Source organism: Atractosteus spatula, chromosome 1, assembly GCF_055471065.1.
Source record: "Atractosteus spatula isolate fAtrSpa1 chromosome 1, fAtrSpa1.hap1, whole genome shotgun sequence".
In the NCBI taxonomy this organism is placed as follows: Eukaryota; Metazoa; Chordata; class Actinopteri; order Semionotiformes; family Lepisosteidae; genus Atractosteus; species Atractosteus spatula.
Window position 1 is genome coordinate 34,128,928 of NC_142706.1, and position 27,021 is coordinate 34,155,948.

At 35.2% G+C, this 27,021-nt stretch overlaps 1 protein-coding gene across 1 annotated transcript in view; it reads right to left on the minus strand.

Moving 5' to 3' along the window:
* tbc1d19 (TBC1 domain family, member 19) overlaps positions 1-27,021 on the minus strand; it is a 62,782-nt gene that overhangs the window by 22,013 nt on the left and 13,748 nt on the right. The window contains exons 6-13 of the mRNA XM_088918977.1: positions 26,131-26,194; positions 22,790-22,836; positions 14,541-14,651; positions 13,917-13,989; positions 8,401-8,439; positions 5,045-5,157; positions 2,521-2,595; positions 1,854-1,916 (exon numbers count right to left, since the gene is read on the minus strand). Coding sequence (XP_088775103.1) covers positions 1,854-1,916; positions 2,521-2,595; positions 5,045-5,157; positions 8,401-8,439; positions 13,917-13,989; positions 14,541-14,651; positions 22,790-22,836; positions 26,131-26,194 — 585 coding nt within the window. The remainder of the gene's footprint in view (positions 1-1,853; positions 1,917-2,520; positions 2,596-5,044; positions 5,158-8,400; positions 8,440-13,916; positions 13,990-14,540; positions 14,652-22,789; positions 22,837-26,130; positions 26,195-27,021) is intronic.

Here is a 27,021-nt window from a genome sequence, read left to right on the forward strand (position 1 = left end):
TTACAGTAGGTTAACACAGCTTAAAAATGCGAATGACAAAAGCTAAACAATAATGTGTTACAAAAATTATCTGTATAATCAGACAATACATATTTAAATCATTCCATTTACAATCATGACTAAACAGTATGCCAATAAAAATGTTTATAATCAAATTTTATCAGTATTATGCTGAGTTGTCAAAGAACACAAATACAGACACACACAGTCTTTCAAACATGCATTTAAAGATTTTTTAAAAGATGCTTTTACCATAATTATTATTTTTCACATTATGTAGCTTTGCTTTACTAGAAGAAAATAAAATGCATTTTTCAATGCCACATTTACTGATTTTGTAAGCATGTCAGTTCAAAGACACATCTACAAGCAAAACTAAAAAGCCATATCTAAAAAGGATAAGTATTACCTCTATTAAATAATTAGCTGTGAAATATATTAGATTGCTGCCTGTCATTGATTTTGACATTGAAATTCCATTATCTAAAAATGAGGTTCAGAAATGTGAGAAAAATTGAGCTGGAACAAATGCAATAATTTGCTAATGAATATGACCTCAAATCAAACTTGTTTCATAGTCGCCTAAGAAAGTATCAGAATGTTATATATTCAAGTAGGGACATGTATCAGTGTACAAGCTGCAAAGGAGTAAGTAGAGGTTAATACACTGGCTATCAAAAGTATTCACCACCTTTGGACTTTTCAACATTTTACTGTGTTACAATATAGAAACACAATGTGTTTATATGGGATTTTTTTGTCAGAGTGTTTTCTCTCAATTATTAGCAAACACTCTCAGTTAATATGATTTCATATTGTAATACAATAAAATGTAAAAAAGTCAGAGGGAGGTGAGTACTTTTGATAGCCACTGTGCCTTAACCTTAAAGTTACAATTTAAGTAGAATGAAATACATTAATTTAAAAAATGTTTCAACTTCAAAATATATTTTTGTTGAAACTTGTTTTGGAGAAAAAATAAATACACTTTACAGTTATCCTGTAATCAAACAAAAAATGGATTCCAAATTTATTTTCCTAATACTGTACAGAAATCTCATCTCAATAAGTGTGTGAGCTGGTGCCATTTTTATGGTTAATTTATTGTTTGGGACTCAATTTAATCATTGATCATCCACATGATCAACTACCAATCACAAAACAAGAAACCATTACTGATATAACAGTGAAAAGCTTAATTGAGTCTAACAGCATTTATAAGAAGAATGAAAAGACCTAACCAAAGAAGACAAATGGACAAGACTTATCTTCACAACTATCAAAATCAATAAAACCTTGGAGACATGGCAGCCAAAGTGATATCAATCCTTGGCTGGTTATCTTAAAGAGGAGTAGAAGAGCAGGATATTCCATCTCAAACATTCATGTGGTGGCAGAGAGAACAGAAGTAGTAAGAACACAGACTACTTATTTTAATGGTTTCATTATTTACAAAATCATCACTACTCCTTTCCCTCATTAATCAAACTCACTATTTATTGTGAATGTGAAACTATTAATGAGGTCTTTCAGTACTTTTAAACTATAATGCTACTCCTCAATATTTAGAAATATTATAAACATTAAATCTGTATTCCCACTGGTAATCCGATTCTTAACTAAAATAGCATTCTTTTCTATTTTGTGGAATCATGTGCCATTTTAGGCATAAATGAAAAACTAGATGCACCTAAAAAACATTTGTATTTTTATCACATTTAGCTTCTGTTTGCTTCAAACATTTTTAATAGAAATCAAAATCCAGCACTATTGGATTAGTAGTAGACTGCACTACTTGGAGACTACACTACTTGGACTAACTGAAGTGATGAAGCGAAGAAACAAGTACTTACCTGATATAAGTAATCTTCAAACACAAAATAGTAATCATCGTTACTGGCTGTCAGTTTAACATCCTGTTAAAAAGTGGTTTGTTCATAAACAAATGTAAATATACATCTTTGAGACTGAATAGATCAAGTCCAAAGGAATGATTTGCTTTGTCTAATATTTAAAATGTTTATATTTTTATGCTCATTGAAATGTTACTTAAAACACCAACAATTAAATTCGACAGATGAATAAACTACCTTTACGACTGGATAAATCATACTTCAAACTAGTTCATGCATGTTAAAATGCTTCTATGGCCTACACTAAACTAAATGTTTTGAAACACTTTAAACTAATACAATCTTTTTTTTTATTTAATTCACTAAATTTTGTCTAGAGGACAAAACAATGCATTATACTGGTTCTACAAGACAGCATTACATTTTCTATGAGGATTTTCTAAATAATATATAGTATCCTTACAATTGTAAAACTTTGTTTAAAACTTATACTTTGGCTTATTAATAGTTACAGTAAATATCTGTTTGTTATATATAGTAGTTAATTATCTCTAAAAGAAAATCTTAACAAATAGCAAGGACCCATTTCAACAGTGATTCACAGCTTAACCTCTACAAACAAAATTGTATTTGGGAAATCTAATACTATACATGCATGGAGCCTTACCTTGTATATTAGGTTGTCAACTAAAAGGTCATGATGGACGACACCAGATTTCAATTGCTCATAATACATTATATCCTGTTAAAGAAACATACCAAAAATAATCACCGTTTATAAGATAACAAGTGACTATTATTCCACATCAATAGGATTGAAAACAAACTACTGTACAAGAATATTTTTGAAAGAAATGCATTTATTATTTTCTCTTAGAACACTACCTAGCTCGACCCATTAAAACATTAATGGTACTTTTTATTTTGACATTTATACAGTGATTTCTACCAGTAATGTTTATAGTCACACAATGTTTGGAAGAAACATGTCTCTTCAGTTCAAAGTGAGACAGCATATACATAAACACTGTGTTCTGCAACCACATTCAGCAAAGATTAGATACACAAAAACTCTTAATACAGAAACAAAAGCAATTTCCCTGCTCACTGAACAAAACTTAAGGGATTTTAAAAGGGACAGGAAACCCAAGTGGCATAATGTTGATAATGAACCTCTGTGTCTATTGACTGAAAGAAACAAATAATGGAAGTACATACAACAATTCAAAATAACCAGTTTGAATTAGAAAATTGCATGGAATTTGTCTTAGGTAAATGCTTCTGTAAAGCTTAGAAGGAAACTTATAGAATATTGAATAGAGTGAAAAATATTCCAGGCAAGTAAGATTGATATACTACAGTTAAATTTATAAAAACTAGTAAATAACATAGACTAACAAAAATAGCTTTACTTAATTTTTGGGACATTTTGTTGAAAAGCCAGATTAATGTATTGTTTATATTTCTCAAATAAAGTGTCATCTACAATATTTTTTTTGCTGACAAACAGAACCTAACACAAAAATGCCAAATAGCTTCCTGTAACTTTAACTTGATTCCTGACTAACATAACAGCAACTTTTGCCAAGTTGTCCATTTATTTTTGTGAAACCTTTCACACAGCTTTGTCTTACTATACCAATACTTTTCAGAATAATAGTCTGTGGTGGTCACAATGTAATTTGTAAAACACGTAGTAGCTAGGGGACTTTAACAAACTGACTGGTTACTGAGGAAAAAAGAAAAAGTTTTTTTTAGTATTCTATTTTATAGCTAATTATATATGAGTTGTAGTTCTGAGGTAAATATATATATTATTCCAAACATGGAAAATAAAATTGATCCAATTATTAGGAACCCCCATCTTACATTTACTCATTAAGATTATTTCTGGTCTAACTGTGTTCAGCAATTAGCATAAACCAGGAAGCTTCTACAGTGAAAATCTGGGTTTGTATAAACAATCTGAAAGTTCAAAAAACGTTATGACATTTTGTGTGCATCATATAACCACTTGAAAACATATTACCAAGGTGCTGCTCAATGTAACATTTGCAGGGTCAAAAAAAAGGGCAAATGTTGCTGACTGGTGGTTACACAATTTCAGAAGACACTGCCATTTACCACACATGGAGTTAACTGGTGTTAAGATAATTTTGCTAAATTGCCTTATGTTTGATTACATTAGCATTTCAAAGCTAAGACAAGTTATACTGGTTCTATAAACATCATAGTGAATTTATAGCCAAGATGCAACTTGGACTCTCTTAAAAACATCAGATTAGTAGTCTATTATTTATCAAGTTAAAGGCAGGTCTGCTAATCTTCATCTCAGTAGCACTGTTGGCAGTCCTTGTTTCCATACTGATTAAAAGACAGCAACAAATGAGGAAATTATAGTTCCTACTGGAATATGCTGTAACATATTGATTCTTTAAGTATTTTAAATATCCACAACAATAGGGTTAATTAACAGATTATTAACTAAAAATAGCAAAACAAGTAACTCATGTCAAAAGTTGTCATTTGTTCTAAATATTCTGAAATGTTGTTAACAAAATAATCACATTAATAAATGCGGACAAAAGATGAAAAAGACCTTGAAGATTGTCTTTACTGTAGCTTGGCTGTCAGAATAAACAAAACATTCTCGAACACTGAGACTGTTCTATATGATAGCACTTCTTCAGAAATATCCTTAAATGAAGTACCTATGGAAAACAATGATATAATATTTAGACCATCATCCTAATGGCCCTGTCTTGTTTGTTGCTATCACTAACATAATGCTAAATCTATAAGATTATGTACAGTTATTTTTTGGTTGTATGACAACTTCTAAACTGACTTTTAATAATTACTATCAAGTCACTTCACTTTCACTTAATTTAGAAAGCTCATAAAATAGTAAGTGCAGTTCTTTCCATCTAGGTGTATCTTCACAAAGCTAAAATATCCCTCATTAACTAGTATATAAGAACAGATAGATCTAGTGTCTTGAAAATGTATGATGATAATATCCCATCTTGTTAAATAACAAATGATATAAAACAATTTTAAAAGTTATTTACAACAAGATCAAGGTTGATTTTGGTGTATTTTTGTGTTCATTGTCGTTGATTGATTTGATATGCAATATCAATGTTGTAATGGTGTCGTAAATAGTTTCACTGTGCATGCTGAAATCCTACCTCTGGCTCATTGGTAACATTGAGAATCAATGCCCAAAGTTCTGCTCGCAGACCTGTGGGGCAGCCCTGTCGACTGTACTGCTCAGCTGCAGCACTGTCTTGTTCTATTAGAACTGAAAGAAAGGAAATACAGTTTCAATCTACAGACAAGGAAATATAAATATAGGATGAGTGTACTTAGCTATAAATTTCTGGTCAGACATCACTTGAAGAAATAGATTGTTAAAGTTTTTCCACAGGAAAAAGCTTACATTCCATTCTGCTACCATAAAACTTGTATGACATGTTTGAATCTTAAAAGAACACGATGTTAGTTAAATCATGAGGAATACAACCAATGCAAATACTAATTAAGATGGTGATATAATGGCAATCTGTAAATAATGTTAAAGACAATGCTGGGTAAAAGCAAACTATATTTATTAACTCCAACAAAATTAAATCCTCAAATGGAAGTTATCTGTAAGCTAAATATATTGTGAGGGAACATTCTGAAACATAACCTTATAAGAGGAACGTAAAAAGGGTCACAGATGAGAGGAGGCATTTTGGCCCTCCTAGCCCATTTGATAGTTAGCAGTTAATTGATCCAAGGATCTCATCCAATCATATCTTGAAAGAAGCCAGGGCATTGGCATCAATAATATGGCTTAGTAGCTTGTTTTATACCCTCAAAAGTCAACTTTTTGGTTGACTTCTTCAATGTCTTTAAGGTTTTTGAAAACAGGTCTTCTCAGTTCAGGACTAAAAAGGTTCACTTCATTCAGCCTGTCAGTGTAAGACATTCCTTTAAGCACCAGAACCTATAGGTTGCTCTTTTTCCAGAGCAGCAGTATAGTTTCTATAATGTGGTCACCAGACTTGTAGGCAACATTCTAAATAAGACCTTACTAGTGCATTACACATTTTTAATATAGGGTAATTAACCTGGATTCTAAATTCTACATTTTTACTTACATATTCCAGTCATTAACTCAACTAAATCTTTTTTAATTTTATTTTGCTTTTACACTGATTGCTAAACCTCCTAAATTGGTAATCTGCAAACTCGACTAGTTTACTATTTAAGAATCTGGATCAACTACTGTATATAAATTAAGAAAAGCAGTGGTCCTAGTACAGATCCCTGTGGTAATTAACTAATTACATCATTGAGATTTCACCCCTTAACAGTACTCTCTATTTTAAATTTGTTAAATATTTTTTAAAACAGACCACTAACTGAAGGTTACAGTCCAAATAAAAAAGCTATAATTTTTATTATGGCTGTATTACATTGTTCCACAAATGACAGTGATTAAAAACCAATACTTCAGCTTTTAACTGCCATTAAAACTAGTGTTCATATCTTTTTAAATAATTTAACTCCAAAGTGACTGAAAAAATTTACTTATTTGAATACTGCACTCACACCCATAATAAGCTCATAATTAATGTGAACCCCATTTTCCAGCAAACCAATGGATGAATGTGTAGTGCTGGCTCTGTAAATTGTCTCTTTAGGACTTCACCCATCCTTAAAGCTCTCTTTGGCATTTAAGACAAGCTTTGGCCTGTGCATTCTTGCTGGAGAGACACCTTTACTTACTCAACTGGAAGAGGTTATGAAATCTGAAAAAAATATACAACACAAGGACCTATTCAAGAGTTTAACACAGTGTAACAGTCTTTCCTTCTCCATTCTGACAGACTCTCACTTGTTTTCTATTGATTCTATCATGTAATTATTCTGATTTTTTTCTTTTTTTCTCTCTCCCTTTATGCATTTCAAATTATGTTAAGATTTGGTTAATTTATTATGTATTTTTGTTCTATGACTGAAAACTCTGGCATTGGCTGCAATCTGTTTACATATTATGGACTAAATTTGTGATTGTGATCAAATAATAATTTTGTTTACCGGAATTTGTGCAAACCAGTTAAGTTTGTTTTCTACATACATATTAAAAAAGTTTGCTGTGTAGTTTACTATTAAGTGTTCCCCAACAGTTACATCTCTTATTTGTTGTTTAAATTTGTTTCAATGCACTGATCAAAAACAATACATGAACTCCTGTCTAAAGGTTTCCCAATTCTAGGCTTTATTAAGTTATTTGATTTCTACAACTGTGGTTCTAATTCACAAAAAAAGTGATATGAGCACATTAGGAAACTGTCCAATGACTAGCAACAATTCTTTTATTATTATTTTTGTAGATCTTAAAAAAATCCTGCAATTTATGCTTTCTTCACATTCTCCATGAAAGGTACAATTTCTTATTCCAAAATTACATCTTTGACTATACTACACAAACAAAAAAAATAAGAATCCTAAGTAAACATTGTTATGATGTAGTTGCTCGGGCTGACAGCTGTGTCTATCGACAGGCAGGCAATCCAACTGCAGATGCTCGGCGATTTCCAGAGATTGTGAGAGACTGCCGAGAATAAAGGAGGAAAATTGGCGGAAAGAAGTTCTGAAAAAGCCAGCAGGCAGAGCTGAACCTCAGGCAGGGAAAAAGACTGGTTACACAGGCAGGAAAATGAGACATGGGGAAATTTCAGGCAGAAAACGTTTTTTCTAGGTTTTGTTCGTAAGAAACAGGAGACGCGAGGACAGGTCAGTGTGTAGCAATCCCTGAGAGCTCAAATGACAAAGTGTCTTCCCCGTGGCAGTTCAGGTCTCTTATAGATGGTCAGGGTTGATTAAATGAGGAGCCAGCTTTGTAGATGGAGGGGTGAATTGGCACGCAACCAATAATAATTGGAGCCCAGTGAGGAATGCGTTCATTCGGGAGAGAACTACATTCCCACATGGCTACTGTGGGCTGTGAGCCGCTGCCTGGCTGGGCATGACAAACATATGTTGGAATAGATGAAAGGTTACAAACAAGAGGTAGTCTCATGTAGTTTGTTTTGTTGTTCACATCAGCCTTTATTATAATCTTACTTTGTGATCAGTTTCACTTCCACTTAAAAAAGATACAAGACATTTTACATCTTCATCAATTAACATGAACCTTAGGACATAGCTGTATAGCAAAGTAAATACTGATTCATTCTTAAACCTGCCTGTAAGCATAAAACAAAGTCAAATGGCATAAAACCATTCAACCACCTATCATGTCATCTATCCATTCTATCTATGCATCTATCCATTTTCTAGCAGATTTATCCAGTACAGGGTTGCAAGGGAGCCACAGCCTATTCCAGCAAGAAACGGATAAAAGCTGGGATATACTATGGACAAGCGTATGTCTGTGGACAGTGGGAGGAAACTGCACCAAAACCATGTGAACACAGTGTTTCATTTTGCACTTTCTACACAAAAAATGCTCTCAAACGCTTTATCATATAAAGTTTCTTTTTCATCTTACCTTTCTTTCCAATACTAAAGTGTTCACTTTCAAACATATCTGTAGATACAAAAAGAAATGTAAAAAAAAGATTAGAGAGTAAGAAAAAATATTTGACTCATATTCATAGCTAGAAATCAGATCATTTATTACTGTATGTGTTTATCACAAAGAAAAAAATATCATGGAATAAAAAAAAACATTTTGTAAAAACAAATACCTTGTCAATTTCCTTTCACCATACCCACAGGCACACTGTTAGAACTAAGACAAACCTGGGTAACTGGGCAATTACTCAAACAGCTGATTAGATTAAAGGCACTATTACTGTTGTTATTATAAAGGTCACTTAAGGTGCTGGAGAGAAAGAGAGGAGAAGAGAAGAGCCACCATACAGTCAATCTGCATTACAGTTGTGCTTTGATTGATTTACCGTTTATACACAAGTTAACACCCATGGTCTACATTTTTCATTTACAAAATATATTTTATTTTGGAACAAATGTCTAGACTAGAGCATATAACATAACAGAAAAATAATCAATAAAAAATTGAATGAATCTGGTGAAACACAACTCATTTCCTATTAAAATGGAAAAGAAGGTAAATTCTCAGTAGCTTACAAATTTTGTTTTTTTATACAAATGATATGTAGGCTGCATTGCTTTTACTGTATTTTCAACAGAAAGAAAACAATAGCACCTGCAATATATACAGTAATCAAGCACAAGATGATTATACAGTATACAGTGAACAGTGTATTGGGACAGAAAGGAAATTTATCATTTTTCTGTGCACTAATTAAATTTGCATTTCAGATGAAAAGATTAATAAGAAGCAAAAGCAAAGAATTTCAGCTCTTGTTTCTTGGTTGTTTAGCATACAGTTGTTTGCAAATGTTTGGGCACCCCTGGCCAAATTACATGCTTTTTGTTGAAGTGAAAGAAGTTAACACAACCTCTGCAGCAAACAAACGTAAACTTGACATATTTCTGCAAATTTTAATCCACAGTTACTATTGATTTGCTGAATTGAAAAAGATTGCAAAAAATAAAAGAGTAAATGTGTCATGTGCAAAAGTTTGGGCACCTCAGTACTTAGTAACACCCCCTTTGTCAGAAATCACAGCCTCCAAACGTTTCTTGTAGCCAGCTAACAGTCTCTCTATTCTTGCTTTACGAATTTTTTCCCACTCTTCCTTGCAGAACGCTTTTAATTCAGAAATATTCTTAGGTCGTCTTGCATGCACTGCATGTTTGAGATCTACCCACAAATTTCAATAATATTCAAGTCTGGGGACTGTGAAGGCCATTCCAAAACCTTAATCTTTCGTTTCTTGAAGTAGTTTATGGTTGATTTTGAGGTATGTTTTGGATCATTGTCTTGTTGTAATATCCAACCTCTTTTCATCTTCAGTTTCTTCACTGACTGTGGGACATTAGCTTCCAGGATTTGTTGATACTTAGTAGAATCTATTCTTCCCTCTACCTGCACAATACGGTCTGTGCCACTGGCTGCCACACAACCCCGAAGCATAATAGATCCACCCCCATGCTTAACAGTTGGCAAGGTGTTCTTTTCTTCAAATGCTTCTCCTTTTTTCTCCAAACGTACCCTTGGTGATTGTAGCCAAATAATTACATTTTTACTTCATCAGAACACAGCACTTGGTTCCAAAACACCTCTGGCTTATCTAGGTGTTGTGTTGCATACTTCAGATGTTGACTTTTGTAATGAGATCGAAGGTAAGGTTTCCTTCTGATGACTCTTCCATGCAGATCATGTTTGTGCAAGTAATGCCGCACAGTGGACCGGTGCACCACTACTCCCATGCCAGCTAAACCTTCCTGCAGGTCCTTTGCACTGATATGGGGGTTTTGCTTTGCATTCCTGACCAGTCTACGAGCAGTTCTATCGGAGATCTCCTGATATCTTGGTCTTTCACATCTTGTCTTGACTTTAACAGTTCCCCTTAACTGACATTTATAATGACATTTCGGACAGTGGAAATTGCAAGCAGTAAGCGTTTAGATATCTTTTTATAGCCTTCCCCTGCTTTGTAAGAGTCAATTATCTTTCTTTTCTGATCCTTAGCTGCTTAGAGGAGGCCACGGTTGTTGAGTGTAAGCACAACACCCTGAGAGGTTCGAAAAGTCAAAGAATTTATTAAGCTCTGGCCTTGATTGACTAAGATTAAGGCCTAACGAGTCAATTAAGTTCTGAGACCTTACAAAAAAATAACACTAGCGGATCAACTGGCCAAACTTTTGCACATGCCACATTTACTCTTTTATTTTTTTCAATCTGTTCAATTCAGCAAATAAATAGTAACTGTGCATTAAATTTGCATAAATATGTCAAGGCTAAGTTTGTTTGCTGCAGAGGTTGTGTTAACTTCTTTTCACTTAGAAAATCAACAAAATATGTAATTTGGCTTTTGCATACAACTGTACATGTTAGGACAATGTCATGTGTTGTGTTCTATCCCCCCCCCCCCCATTTCTAATTTCAGTAATTATATTTAATGGATAATACCAAATAATTACATAAGAATCTTACCTGGACAAAATATTAAAATGTTAAAAATTCTGTTCAAAGAAATATAACATGCAAATATTTTAAGTAGAAAGCAGGTAAGCTGTAAATTTAATTTCAAAAGAATGCAAAACAATTTTTGTGCAAATACAAATGTTAATGTGTCCACTAATGAAGCAATGGCTGTGGTGAACTGCAGAATACAGTATGTCAGCATGTGTACCTCTCTTTTTATTACTAACAGTCAAGTCATCTTTGCTGACTCAGAAGCCTAAGAGGATACATTTTGGGGATTGGCAATGCAGCTTTACACCATGTTTTTTAGAGCACATAATTATTATACAAAGAGCTACTATTCTCTGAACTGTAGTTTGGAATGATTTCTTCTTGATTTTTAGACTGAATTTCCCCTGCAAGTTTAAACTGTCTAGACTAGCTCAATCAATGTTATTCATCCATTCAGATTTAAATAGAAAGCACTCTCTTAGCAAATACATTGTAGCAGCAAGACATATTAGGCATATTATACTTAGAATTAATTGTTATCAGAGATTTCTATTCATCTTTCTTCTTTCTTAATCATTCTTTCTAGGGCTTCATTGACTTTAGTTAGTCTATTTCTGCCAAAGACCAAAGGTCAATGTTCACTGTCAATTACCCAAAGGAAGATCTGCCAAAGAGGGACCTGCAGGGAACCAGAACTATACCTGATAACATTCCAACCAATCATCAGCTCTGATCTCATACCTTATAAGCTGCACTATTTGTGGTTGGTTAACAAACTGATCACTCTTCTCTGCCCAACTGTACTGTCAATCCCATGACTACAAACAATCTGAGTCAGGACTCTTCAAGACACAAGGCCAAAAATCTGCCCAAGATATCCTTTCTACAACATAAGAAATATTGTGTTCTCAGACACAGTTATTTTCACCTGCACAACGAAATTAAGATAATTGGACTCCTTTTGATCGACATCCTTAATATCCAAGTACAGATGCAGCCATTTAAAAGCTGTGAGGTGTTAGGCGACAAACCACAACAAATGCCGCAACATAATGAAAAGCAACTGTAAATATAAGTGGGTGGGCAGCTGCGTCAGCATGCGTAGGCTGCAAAGGAACAAGTAATAGGTTTATTCCATGCTAAAGAAAAGAATAAAGAAAAAACACAATGTTTCGGCCATGGAGCTTTCTTCAGGTGTGAGAAAGACAAGGCAGTAAGCAAAGGTAATGTAGCGGGAGAACAAAGGCTGGGAGAGAAGAGGAGAGAGAGGCGGGAGCAGGGGACAGAAAGAGAGGCCAATCAAGAGGTGTGAAGTCAGAATAGGTGTAGAGAGGTGTGAAATGAAACCTCCAACGAATGGAGGAAATGTACAGTAGAAGAAAAGTAGTCTGTCGTTAAGAGAAGGGGGAAGGTGTGATCCTAGCTGCAGGATAATTTTGGTTTCACACGTAGAAAGACGTACAGTGGCGTGTGTTTTGTGTGTTTCTTAGTAACAATCATGCAAGTTTTCATTTAGTTTTTTTTATTCATATCATTTCATTTTGAAACACACAAAATTCTTTGTTATAACAAACTGCTTGTGTGGCATGCAAGAACTCCACCACTGATCCCAAGCATTACTCTGCTTGTAAGAGCTAAATTGAAAACTACAAACCTTTAATTTTCCATTATGCTACATAGAAGCATTGTATATAATATATAAATATATATAAACAAAAATTAAAATTTACTATTACCATTTATCTAAATACATTATATGTATATTCATAAATTAATTTAAAAAATGTTTAGAAACTTTTTTTTTATTTTCAGTTACCAAAATTTCATTTTAGTTGCGATTCCATATTAATATTCCATATTAAGTGGATTTAAAGTAGGACAATCGATTAAATGAAGATCCTGTCCAAAAGTGCCACCTATCAATCTTCTTTGGCCAGTGAAGACTCTTTGGGTAGTATGATTTGGCATGCAGAATCACACTGCGGTATGGTGCAGCCAGCTCATCACTCTGAATGGCTGCATGTGTATGTTCAGTAAAAGTCATAGCCAGGCCAAGCCTAGTTTCTCATTATCTCACTTGTGACTCAATACAAGCAGCAGACATATGTGAACATACTGTTTTAAAGGCTAACTTCAGTGATGTTAACTTCTGGCAGAGCTCTTCTCAACAATGCTAGGCAAAGCACTGTCCACTCTCTCTGTACCAGGACACTCCCAGCACAGAGCGAGCAGCTGACAAGTCGGACTACAAGCAAACCCAGACAGCTTCGTCTTCTCAGCAGAAAGTTGAACTCACTAAGAACGTTGGGACAACAGTCTTTGAATATGAAACTTCTATATTCACACTGCAGTTCTCAATAGTTCTCAATACTATTTTAAACATCTTTGATAGTTATATATTTACTTGTATCTGAGAATATGAACTTGATGCAATTATATGAGACTGACACAACCTAAGAGCTACACCATAATACACTTCAAAGTTCATGTATTTTAAGTCTGAAGTTATAAATTCTAAGCGATGAGCCTTCCGTATCACAGCAGATCGTTTCACAAATACATGCTGTTACATTTTCTGTTTTGTTACGCATCTCTTCGGTGTAATATACATGGAATTGTTTGGGAGACTGTAAATTATGATGTTTGATTGTTTTTCTATCAGTCATCAAATACTCTTCTAATTTACTGTTCCACTTTCTAATTGTTATAGTAAATTAAAACCCTCATATCACTACAACATGCACCCACCACATTCTTTATTGTCTTAATAGAAAACGCAATGTTAAGTGTTAAGAAACAAAAGGAAGATCCGTACTCAACAAATGCCATCAACACAGAGCAAATCAAATCAGAAAAAAGAGAAAACCGGACTCAAAGCACAATGTTAAAGGTGTTTAATTGCTGACTTGGCAGAAACCAATATAAACAAATGCACCTAAGCCTTCAGATATTCTAAGTAAATATCATTAATGTAACAGCTTATCCTTTGAACTAACCTGGAAGCACATTGGTGTGGTCATCAATCCCCAGCTGCCCACTTGTCAGATCCAATTCTGTGAAGGCTTCTCTCTAAAAATATTTAAACTGAGTTTTTATTAAAGATAAATTTACATATACTAAAATACATGATATTAAAAAATAATATTGTACTGTGGATAAACAGCTGAAGAAGAACTTTTCTTTAGAACACCTTGAAATTAATTACTTTTTTAATTTAAATTTTGTAAAAAACATTAAAACTTGATTTTCTTTTTCAGCTGTACACATTAATTATATGGATCAGGGTATCAGTAACAAATTAGTTACATGTCCTGAAAATACAATAAATAAATATTTCATAATATGTTTACTGAACAGAAAACAAAGGCATAACTGAAAAAAATAATGGAAAGCCAATTTTGCACCAATTCTAGACAATACCTTTTTGCACAGAGCACAGTTAATACACTAGAGTTGAAGTACTATTGTAAATGTAATATTACTTAGTGTACAGGAACATAACAAGCACATACTGTATAGACTTAACTCTGTTTCCAAAATTAACATTTCTTGTGTTCTCAGGTTCTGTCAAACACAGCATAACTTGCATACATTTTCAATACCCATTTACAAAAACCCACCAGCTCTGGGATATCTTTAACATTCAGTGGAACCTGGATCAAACTCCAGTGACTTTTGGAGTTAGCCTGATCACTGATATCACAGTTTGGATTTCGGAGGCTGATAAGCACCTGAGGAAAAAACACAAATATACTGCAGGGCATAGTTGCTTTTTACATTACCTAATAAAATAAAATATCTTAAATATTAATAAAAACAAAACAAACATACTGTAGCAACAATCAAAATTGCTTATAACTGAATACGACAGACACAACCAACTCAACTCAGGTTACATTCTTACATTAAAAGAAAACACTACAGTAATTCAACAAGTTAATAAAGAAGTTATAAACAGTTGAACTTTAGCATGTTGTGTTGTGCAAGCAATCATTTTTCTGTGTTTGTACAGTATGCATAAAAAACAAATTCAAGAAGGATTCCAAAGAGAGCCTATCTAGATTGTCTTGTTGCTAGCATCCAAGTGATCCAAAGATCTTATCAAGCTTTATTGAAAGAAGCCAGGGTATGAGCTTTTAAAACATTACTGGGTAGCTCTGTTCCAGCAACGCTTTGTGTAAAGAAGTGTTTCCTGCGAACCTAGCTACTAAAAAACAAACAAGCTGTGTAGGCCAAATGGACAAACACTTAGACATCTGAAAATTGCCCGTGGAAGAAAATAAAACGCATTTATGAAATATAACAATATCAAACAAATCTGGGAAAGAAGTGTGCAAAGTATTAAAGGTCCTCGTGGGATACAATATTTCTAAAACATATTCTACTGTTTATTGGATTTAGATTATTAATTTTTACATTACAAAGTAGACTAACAACTTATATACTGAGAGGCATTAAAACACAACTAATGCTATGGGTTTAAAACTCTTTTGCTGCATTTGAATAATTCTCAGTATAAATAATGAAGCACAACGTAACTGTCATTTATTAAACAGCAAATTTGAAATGATTGATCCCAAAGTAAAAATTTGTTTTACTACATGTAAATTTTATTTAAAAACTAGCAAAGTCAATATAAAAAGCACATTACAGTACACAGTTTCCAGATGTATTCATACCCAATATAAAGGGAACAAAAATACTACATTAAACCAAGATTTCCACAATGTAGTGAGGAAGAATTTTAGCATTTACCTTTTTTTAAGTGTATAAGATAGTGACTAGTTGGCTTTAAAAAATGCTTTTTACCCAGCAACAGTATGAAAGAACAATTGCAAGCATATTATTTGACATTTTGATATTAATGGTACAACTGCAGGATGTCTAGCTCATTTCACACCTTTTATTTATATACCTCCTTTTGTCTGTATGCAAGGTAGAACTGCTTCTTAAGAAGAATGTGGTCAATTACAAAGAAATGTTTGTAGAGAGAAAAAACAACTCCTAATATGGAAACTTAGAAAGAGCTTCCTGTGTGAATTTGCTGTATAAAACTCATTGCATTTATCATCTCGGTGGAGAGGTTACTCACAGATCTGTATGAGAGGCTGCTCTCAGATCTGCATGATTATATCCTCCCCATGCGCATGTATAAAGGGACTCTGCTTGACCACACCTAACCTGAGTGAAGACTTTTCTTCGACAATTTCTTGGGGTCACGAACAGGATCACAAACCCCTGTGGAGAGGGAATTTTTCCTAACGAGTGAGCAACAACAAACCACAGTGCACACCATAAGAGGTAAGGGAGCCTTTTGAAATTCCCTGAGTGGTTGCTGTTGTCGCTTGATCGTAGAAGGGATTTTCCCAATTCAACAGGGTACGTGATCCGAGTTTTATTGTGTGGTCAGGTGGACTATTAAGGAATCGGTGGGTTCGAGTCCCACTAAGTCCGGGTTCGAGTCCCGGCAGGAATAGGTGGGTTCGAGTCCCGGCAGGAATCGGTGGGTTCGAGTCCCACTAAGTCCGGGTTCGAGTCCCAGCAGGAAGAGGTGGGTTCGAGTCCCACTAAGTCCGGGATCGAGTCCCGGCAGGAAGAGGTGGGTTCGAGTCCCACTAAGTCCGGGTTCGAGTCCCGGCAGGAAGAGGTGGGTTCGAGTCCCACTAAGCCCGGGTTAGAGTCCCGGCAAGAAGGAAAATAAAAAGTTATAGTCCGGGTAAGAGTCCCGGCAGAGAAAGAAAAAAAAAATTTTAAATTAAGTTCATGAACTGTAAAGCTAGAGTAATAGGTGTAAGGGAAAGTATTTATCAACCGAAAGAGGCGCCAGGGATAATAATAGATTTTTGCATATAGTAGAATATAAGCGTAAGTATATAAAATATTTTAAAAAATAGAGAAGAAAACTGCAGAATTATATTTTGAACTACGTGTATTACTTATAAGGAACTTATTAACATTTGTGTAGGAGACAAATGTATTTGGATCACTAAACCTCTGCTGTTTAAATAATATAGGTAGTTTCTTAGTAAATATGGGAAATAATCAGAGTTCTCAAAATGTGCCAGTACCTCAAAAGGGAACTTGCACATGATTTATATATGATAATTAGGGGCCCATAACTATGAAGGATCTTTGTAAGTGGTCAGAATGGACAGGGGAAAGTGGAATTAGGAAAAAGAGGTTTCCTGAAGATGGGATATATGACAGGGATAAAATAGAAAGTTTAATGGGAAAGTTAGAAGAGAAGGAGAAGAAAGGAAAGAAAGTGAATTGGAAAGCTTATATGTCATGGAAAGAGGAATCACAGAAATGATGGGAAGCTTCAAAAAAGGCTAGTCTTGAAAATAAAGAACAGCAAGCTGCAGCTAAAGTCATGGCCATGCGTACTAGAAAGAAAGTCTCCACCGAAATTAGAAAGTGGTCCGGAGCCAGAGCCTTTTTTCCTTTGAGCACGATCATGATGACTGGAACCCTCACTATTATAAACCATATCGTCCACCTCCACAGGCTTCTCCCAGTGCACCTCCACCAGCCTATTCTGTTGGCAAATGGGGAGTTGTAATTGATCCTCCATCTGCAAACATGCGCTCACAAACGGGGCACTGTCAAATTCAACAATTGCAGCAACTTCCACCTGCTTAATCAGACAGAGGACCAGTACCTGGTGCAGTGGGAGAACACCCACTGGGTTCAGGGTTTTCAGGGGCAAGTGGCTTTGTTCGTGAAATGCCAATATGTGCTTTTCCAGGTCCAGAAGGAACTCCAGCATATGTACATTGACCTTGGTCTCCTAGTGAATTATTTGCATTACTCAAGTCTTTTCCTAAATTGCCTGATGATCGTAAAGAATTTAAAAGAAAGTTAAGCCTCGTCATTGATTGTTATAAGCCTAATTACAGTGACATTACCTTGTTGCTAGATCATACTGGTCCTAAATGTTTACAACATCCTCAAAAAAAAAACACAAAAAAAAACGAGGAGGCAGATTAGCCGATACATGACCCAAATGATGAAGGTGGCTTTGATGAGGCGGTGTGAATGAAAATAATTTCCTTAATGACTGACTTGATCAGTATTTGGTTCAGTTAAACAGTTAGAGCTCTTTGAGGACATGACCATCAAGCCCCATAGCTCTAGATGAGATTTTAATGTGCTAGGCTTCTCTTTGCTAGGATGCTCTCAGATGCTCTCTGTGTCTGACTGCTGTGAGCAGATGTTTTTTCTGCAGCAAGATATAGGATGGCTGTTTAGACAGTGTAGACTGACTTTGAGACTCATTGCCAACTTCCCTTCATTAACCTGTCTGCCTTTGTTGTGAGTCATGTAAAGAGACAGCCCTTGTTGAAATTGTCCTGTATCTATTATTCGAAAATTATTGAGATCATTAATAGCTCACACTAAATAATTACTGTATGTCCTTACCGATTCGCTCTTCAAGGCAGTGTTGTATTTATCATGTTAAATTAGCTTGTGTTTTGTTTTTGTAATAAACTTCTGATGGCTCTTTGATCTGTTCTTAAAGCTGCTAAAATGCCACCCTCGTGCTCTTCTCAACAAGCTGACTTGTTTGTTCCTACCCATGCATGTTGCTTAGAAAAAGAAAAATCTTTTAATATCTTTACAGACTCATTATATGCTTATGATGTAGTGCACGATTTTGGCACTCTGTGGAAAGAACAAGGGTTTCTTACTTCAAATGACACCCTTATCTAGCATACAAGTCTAATTTCAAATCTGCTAACTGCTATACTCTCACCAGCTTCTACTGCAGTCGTGAAGTGCGAGGTGCGCACAGGAAGATCAGAAAGTATTTTGTTGGAGCGCACTCAGACTCCTTCCTTAAGTGGCATGGCTGCTCTGCAGGCAGCTACTGATGAGAGGGAACAGGAGTCTTGGATGGGCTCTGGTTGCTGTTATAATACTGCTAAGGGACTGTGGGTCTCCCACGACGGCCGCGTGGTGGCACCCTGTTCTCTACTCCCATGGTTTGCCCGCCTGGAGCACGGTGTGGGCCATATGGGCAAAGGGGGGATGTGTCAGACGGTGCAAACTCAATGGTTTGCCCCTGGATTCACCAGTGTAGCAGAACAGCTGAGAAAACAATGTGTAATTTGTCAGCAGCATAACCCTGGAAAGGGTCCAAAAGTTGCTACCTCTGCACATCCTCCACCATGGTGACCTTTTGTACATACTGTATACATATTGATTTTGTACAGATGCCGAAGTGTTGTGGGTACGAAAATGTGTTAGTGATTGTGGATATGTTTTTTTAAATGGGCTGAGGCCTACCCTTGCAGAAAAGCTGATACCACTAGTGTTGTAAAAATTTTAATGAGAGATGTGGTGTGTAGATTTGGGAACCCAGTGATGATTTCTAGAGACCGAGGAACTCATCTCACTGGATAAATCATGAAAGAAATGTGTAAGGCCTTACAAATAACACAGCACCTAAACTGCCCATATCACCCTCAGTCTGCAGGAGCAGTGGAGAGACAAAATAGAATCCTGAAAAACAAATTAGCTAAAATTTGCAAACAAACTGGCTTTAAATGGCCTGATGCGCTGCCCATTGCGTTGATGGACATGTGGTCATCCACGAACAGAAGAACTGGACTCTCGCCACACGAGGTCCCGATGGGCAGGCCTATGAGGCTGCCGGTATCTCCTCCCTTAACATTGAAGGAAATGGATATTCATCAAATGGATGATGCAATATTGTCCTTTTGCATTGGTCTAATTCGAGCTGTCAAGGCTTTTAATTCGCAGGTGCAAGCAGCGCAGGCTGAACCAACAACCGAAGACTGTCACTCCTTTCAGCCGGGTGATTTTGTCTACATCAAGGATCACCGACGAAAGAACACACTGCAACCTAGGTGGGAAGGCCCATACCAGGAATGCAAATAATAGCACATTAAACTGTTCCCTGACTTGGGAACCACCACTGGCCAAATCAGGAGGCCCTGAAGCAGATGACACCAGTCCCGTGCCACCAGGAACATCGCAGGCCCGGAGTAGAGGCCCAGAAGAAGATGATGGGCGGAACGTGAATTAAGTACAGACTGAAAAGAAACTGTGAATTGATGAGCACACCCATGATAAGGGAGTGAACGGCATAAATACATTTTTAGCTCTGTCACATTTGTATGCAAGCAGAGAGAATTAGAGTTCGTGTTGGGTTTGCACAGCGGTGTCCAAAAAAAAAACTGCTGTCGGGGGGTTACCCTTGGGAGTGATTCCCCTAGATGCAAATGATTATTGTGGTTTGTTTGTTCATAAGATGTTTGGCAGGAACGGAACAAAGAGAAATTTTACAACTTCAGTTAGAATTGTTCTGCAAAATGTTTATTAGTTTATGCTGGGCACCAGCCCACAGGGATCTACCTGTGCTGTAAGAACTAAAGGCACAAGATTTTTAGGAAATTCCATCTGTCGATTTAATTTCACGAAGAATATAATGAGTGAGAAAGAGGATGCCTCAATAACAAGTAGCGAAGTCACATTTCGATATGGTCCTGGTGACAATAAGACCTTTATGATAACTCGCTTTAAAGAATCCACACCTCAGCCATCCCTACACGGTACTTTTTGGATTTGCGGGGAGCACTGGCTGCCTGAGGGATGGTCGAGATCATGTTATTTAGGATGTGGTGCCCCATATCAGGTTACAGAAAGAGCCCCTTCCAGTCTAAGCCTGTTTGCCAGAAAAGGAAGATCATGGAAACTGAAAGGTTCTTTGCTATTGCCTTTTCGCCATATGGAGGGGCAAAGCTGGTCTTTGAAGCTACAGTATAAATAAGGCTGATTCATTGGAGAGATTGGCAAGTGAGACGACCAAAGGTCTTCAATCAATAAATGTGGAATTTGTGGCACTGAGGACTATTGCAATGCAGAATCATATGGCACTGGACTACCTTTTGGCTGCCCAGGGCGGTATGTGTGCTGTGATAGGCTCTGAGTGTTGCACCTATATTCCAGATGATTCTGAACATATCAACAACCTGGCTGAGAAGAAATATCTTAACTATAATCCTGATGATTTGGGAATTTGTAGTTGGATGAAGAATTTATTTTGACCCTGGGGTGCTACCCTAGTGCAGTATATTTTCTATGGGTTTGTGATTTTGGTTATCATTATTGTTAGTTCTGTGCTTAAAGAAACTATGCTCACTATGTCTTATCAAAGTAACTCATCTTAAGCCTGTCCGAATATCTCCAACTCTGCTGCAACCTTATGAAAGTGAAAATGAAGATAAAGCATTTTTGGAAATGTGTGTTATAGAAGTGTAAAAGAGTGTAGTTGTCCTTAAAAGGACAAAAGGGGGGAATGAGGAAGAATTTTAGCATTTACCTTTTTTTAAGCGTATAAGATAGTGACTAGTTGGCTTTAGAAAATGCTTTTTACCCAGCAACAGTATGAAAGAACAATTGCAAGCATATTATTTGACATTTTGATATTAATGGTACAACTGCAGGATGTCTAGCTCATTTCACACCTTTTATTTATATACCTCCTTTTGTCTGTATGCAAGGTAGAACTGCTTCTTAAGAAGAATGTGTTCAATTACAAAGAAATGTTTGTAGAGAGAAAAAACAACTCCTAATATGGAAACTTAAAAAGAGCTTCCTGTGTGAATTTGCTGTATAAAACTCATTGCATTTATCATCTCGGTGGAGAGGTTACTCACAGATCTGTATGAGAGGCTGCTCTCAGATCTGCATGATTATATCCTCCCCATGCGCATGTATAAAGGGACTCTGCTTGACCACACCTAACCTGAGTGAAGACTTTTCTTCGACAGTAGCTTCTTTAAAAAGAATCATCATGTTTTCTGGAATTCACTTATGACCTATTCAGTCGTTACTTTTACAGTATAACATTTTTAGAATTTCTTTTAGCACGACATACAGTATACAGTATGTTATGCAATGTGTAGCTCATTCTGTGTTTTTATTTCCTTTTTATTGAGGGAATGAATAAACCTGAAGGGCACTGTATGTACTAAGCTGCCAGAAATTATGAATGATCTTTAGTATACAGATATGCACCATTAATTAAACATTCAATACCAAATTAAATTTCTTTCCTCTGCAAAGTGTAACACAATGACTGTGAAGGCAAAAATTTGAATGTTAGAGTAACAATGTGATATGCCACATACAGCATTCCACTAAACTTGAATTTGAGGACACTTGTTCAATATGACAGATTTCATATGTAAAGTAAATACAAATGTAAAGTAAAGACAGACATTTTTGGTGGCAAAAGACTCAGAGCACTGTATCAAAAATGTCACACAGTAGATGTTAAGTAACTTCAAAGTGTGATGTGAACCATTATTAAGTTTGAATAAAATCATATTGGATGGTATTATGGTAATTTACAAGAAAGTGGACACATCTACACTTACACTCCTTTTCATTCTGAATACCTAAAAGAAAATGTCTGATGTGCCATTGAAGCTGAAGTCACATAAAGTGATAATTTGCCAGTACTGTTTTGCATGCTTATTTAAACTCCAATATTGTCTCTGTCAAAATCTCATTTACAGTACAAGACGTGAATAGTTTCTTCATGTTCAGACATTTCTAGATTACTGCTTGCTTTCTCATTCTCATCTATCATTTCTCATATCAAACTAAGTTACGCTTCTACTAGAGAAGATAATCTTAATAGCTAAATATGTTTCCTTAAAAATGTAGGTTTCTTTCTGTTAAGAATGAGTGAATTTGTACATTGAAGTTAGTTATTATAGGAAATATAAAGCATGTTTGTATATCTAAATATTGAACAGATGCATGGAAATACTACACACACATACAGTATAAATGTTGCTCATGTGAATGTCTAAACAGAAAAAAAAATCCTTACCTCCAGAAAATCTTTAGGAGCATAAACAGGCCTAAAATGACTTAAATCTGTCAATTTAAAAAGAAAAAGCAAATGAAATATTTTATTTTCTTCAAAATCATATGATTTTATTTTGCAGTGTTTTTGCAGTTAAGAATATCAATAGGTAAAACACTGAGATAAACTAAATTAAAATGCTACTCGTCTTCAGCATTTGAAATTATCCATCTAGACATTTTCTTCAACCTATTCAGGATAGCAGGGAAGCCGGAGCCTATCACGGCAATCAACGGGTACAAGGTAGGGCAAACCCAGAAGATAATTAACCTACCAGTATGTTTTTGGATACTGGTATCCAAAGACACCAGTCTTTGGAAGGAAACCAGAGCACCCACACGAACACAGGAGGACATACAAACTCCACTCAGATAGCACCACAGGAATTGAACTCAGGGCTCCAGCACTATGAGGCAGCAATGTTAACTGCTGTTGATATTTTAAATATTTGTTTTACAGTGAAGAGCAATCTAATCTCAGGGAAGAAATATGTTTAAAATGCGGTTACATTAAACAGTTACTTTTCTTGTAATGTCTTAACATATTGTATATAAATTCCAGAAATATAACTTGGAGTTCTTACCAAAGAAATAATCGGTCTGAAAATGAATAAGGAAGCAATAGCTACTGTAAGAATAACTAAGCAGTGAACAACAGGATTATTGTTTTAGGTATCGTGCATCAAAAGGATTATTGTAAAACCTACCATCTGTTTTACCTTGGCAGTTAAGGTTGTTACCATCTCATTCATAATTAAGGTTTATTGTAAAGATAGGGGCATTACCATTACTGAAGATAACACAATAAAACAACCTTATATTCCATGTGAATACACTAAAAAGTATGCAAAAAATGATAACTGTAGATAGCTTCTATCAGCATGAAAACCCCATGTAGTCAACTTCTGGCATAACAACTTAGGCTTATTAAAAGTTTAATTATGTTTATTCAGTTTTCAGATGTTTAAAGTGTTAGTATCTGACATCATGTTTTGTAATAAATGTGTTGTTGTGTCAGTAATTTCAGTTATATTGAAGTCTGGGAGCAATTTAAATTTCTGATGGTAACCTATTGGTAACGTCCAACCTTATAAACTCAACAGAGGGCCTTATTTTGATGCTGTCACTAAAAAGAAGAACACTTTACAAGCTAAGATGTGAATTCCAAATATTCCAAAATTTGCTGTTTTCCATAACCCATTTTCTGTAAATGTATACAAGGTCTAAGAGGATACTTTATATAAATGTAAGCAATCAAACTGCAGTGTGACAAATTTTCTAGTATTGATGTTGATATTGGTATGGTGGCACACTCACACAAAGGTTAGCATTGGTGTGGACGGGTGCTGTCTGCATGAAGTTTATATAGGTTTTCTCCGGGTTTTCGGTTACAGCCTACAGTCCAAATACTGTACATAGTGGTAGGTTAACTGGCTTCTGGTAAAACTGGCCCTGGTTTGAGTGTTTGTGTGTGCCCTGATGGAACAGGCTCTGGCTCCCCTGTAACTCTGTATTGGATACAGAAAATGGATGGATAGATATTGATTATACCTTAAATTATACCTTTTATAAAAGAATGTCAAATTATTACATTTCAAATATCCTTTATAACTCATTAGCATGGTATAGTCAATCATTAAAAAGTGGAAGACATACAGACACTGTCTAGATTATGCTATTCCTTTAAAGTAAGCAACTGGGCACGAAGGAAACAGGTTAGGGATGCCACTGTGAGGCCATTAGAGACTGAGAAAGAGTTAGAAATCTGTAACTCCTGATTGTATCTAAGATAAGAACATAAAAAGTTAAAGATGTAAGTAGACCTATTTCACCCAATTCCTTTCTTGAAAGAAGCCAGGCTATCCATTTTAAGAATGTGATTTTGAAGCATATGTCTAAACACATTTGCACTGCCTTGCACAATAACTTGATATTCTAGTCTTTTCTTGAAATGTTTTTTTTTTAGTTTTCAAACATTAAGAATCTGCTTTGGTCTTCTACTTAAGGAGAGAGATTAAACAGCTAGTGATTAAATAATACTTTTGAGGGGGGATTCCGACTTAGAGTCATTCACTCATAATCCCACAAATGTTAGCTTCACACCACTGGTTCCTCAGCCAAGAACATTGAGGGGGGATTCCAATTTAGAGTCATTCACTCATAATCCCACAAATGTTAGCTTCACACCACTGGTTCCTCAGCCAAGAACACACACCAAATGTCTGTACCTGTGGTTCCTCTCGTACTGAGCAGGATTACTGCTGCAACAACGCATCATCAGTAGGGTAAAATGAACCTGTCTCATGATGGATCTAAAGCCAGCTCACAATCCCGATCAGTGAGTAAACAAAAGCTTGATTATGAAATATTAAAAGAACGGTCGCTCTAACAAAGTGTTGCCTTACTCCGCAGCCAATTCTTTTTATTTTTAATATTCCATAATTAATTTAATCTTCCAAGGAATGACTTTGTCACCACATTTTTTTTGCATCTAACATCAATAGCTTTGAAGTATTCATTTATAATGTATATGTTTTCTGGCAAACTTTTAAATCATTAAATCTTCCAGTAATAATACAGATGATTAAAACTGAAAATGCAAGTCAGAAATAAAACCAAAATTGTGGCAATTTTCAAGAATAATATTTTGATTAACTTTGTACATTTGACAAAATATGTATCAATCACCATTAAAGTCTGTATTTCTAACAGCAGTAAAGCAGTTTTGAGGTACTTTTCAATCTCTGCAGGGCCACCTAATTCTGTTCTCATCCTCTAAAATAACATTGGTATTCGTTTACATTTTAGTTACACAATCATGAACAAATGTTTGCATACCCTTTTCAAATCACACTGAGTATAAACTGCAAGCTATGTAAAAATATGCGTCTGTATAAACATAAGGTAACATATGTCAGTAGAACAATGGCCCACATATGCACAGACACTAATTTGACATTTAACAAACGATGGAACAAGTAAAGGCTAATTCCACACTTAAAAGTAAAAAGAAAAGCCACAATGTTTTGGGTGTTGTGCTCACAGCTGAAAAAGTCTCAGCCAAAACTATGTTTCTTCTACTTTTCACTTTTTACCTTTACTTGTTCCTTTGTAGCCAATGCTGACTGATGCAGCTCCCTGCTTGAGCCATTTAACAATAGTCTTTAAAATCCTGTTTGGATGGGCATTATTTAGTTCTATAAAAATGCATCTTAACAGAATATAGAATATACGTTATGTTTTTTTTGTTATAAAATGCATCTTTCAGAAATTTAAGATACATGCAGATATTATAGAATATATTACCTGGCTCATCAGTTCCCATTTCATTCCACTTGCTTAATAGCTCTTTTTGCTCACTTACAGGCCTCTAGGAGAACAATCAGTTAAAAACTCATGAATTAAGCCTAAAGCCTTATGCAGAAATTACACACTTAATGCAACATTGTTTATGAGAATACAACTAAAATTCAACTGTAAAGTCATTGCAGATCCAGTAAAATTACATGCAAATTCAACACTTTTAATTTTTATTAACTCAAACTGGGTTCATTAAGGAGCCAAAGCAAAACGTATATACTGATATACTGAAAATTCCAACAGACGTTTAAAAAATCACATCTTCCTCTTCTATTAATAAAGATGTTCAGTAAAAATTCATACATGTTTAGGTTAATTTTAGTTACTTTTAGGTGCATTAAAATAACAATAAGCACATTCATTATAAATACAAAAAATATGCTAAATCACACTGAATAAGTTAAAATAAACTGGAATAGAAACCTGACAGCTCATTACAATTTCAAGAAACATGCAGCGCCCTCCAGACGGAAAACAAACCCTAACCACAGATGAAATAGGAACAAAAAACTTAATATAGCAGAATGAGTTATGGATTGGATAATGTGTCTCATTTAAAAATTCTAATAATGTTATACTATAATTTTAACAGCATTGCACAGAGCAAATCCAAATTTGTCCAAATAAACTGAATTACTGAAGTATTCCTTTTAAATAAGTTTAAACAAAAACAAATTTGTATTAACATTATGCTCTTTCAAAGTGCAATGCATGTTTCCTGAGAGGTTTTCTTTTATATAATAAGATGTAATACATGGAAAACATTCAGTTGTAGCAGGATCACCACGGTTAAGGTCAGTGAGTTCTTCAAATGTTGTTCAAAGGCAAATGGTTTTT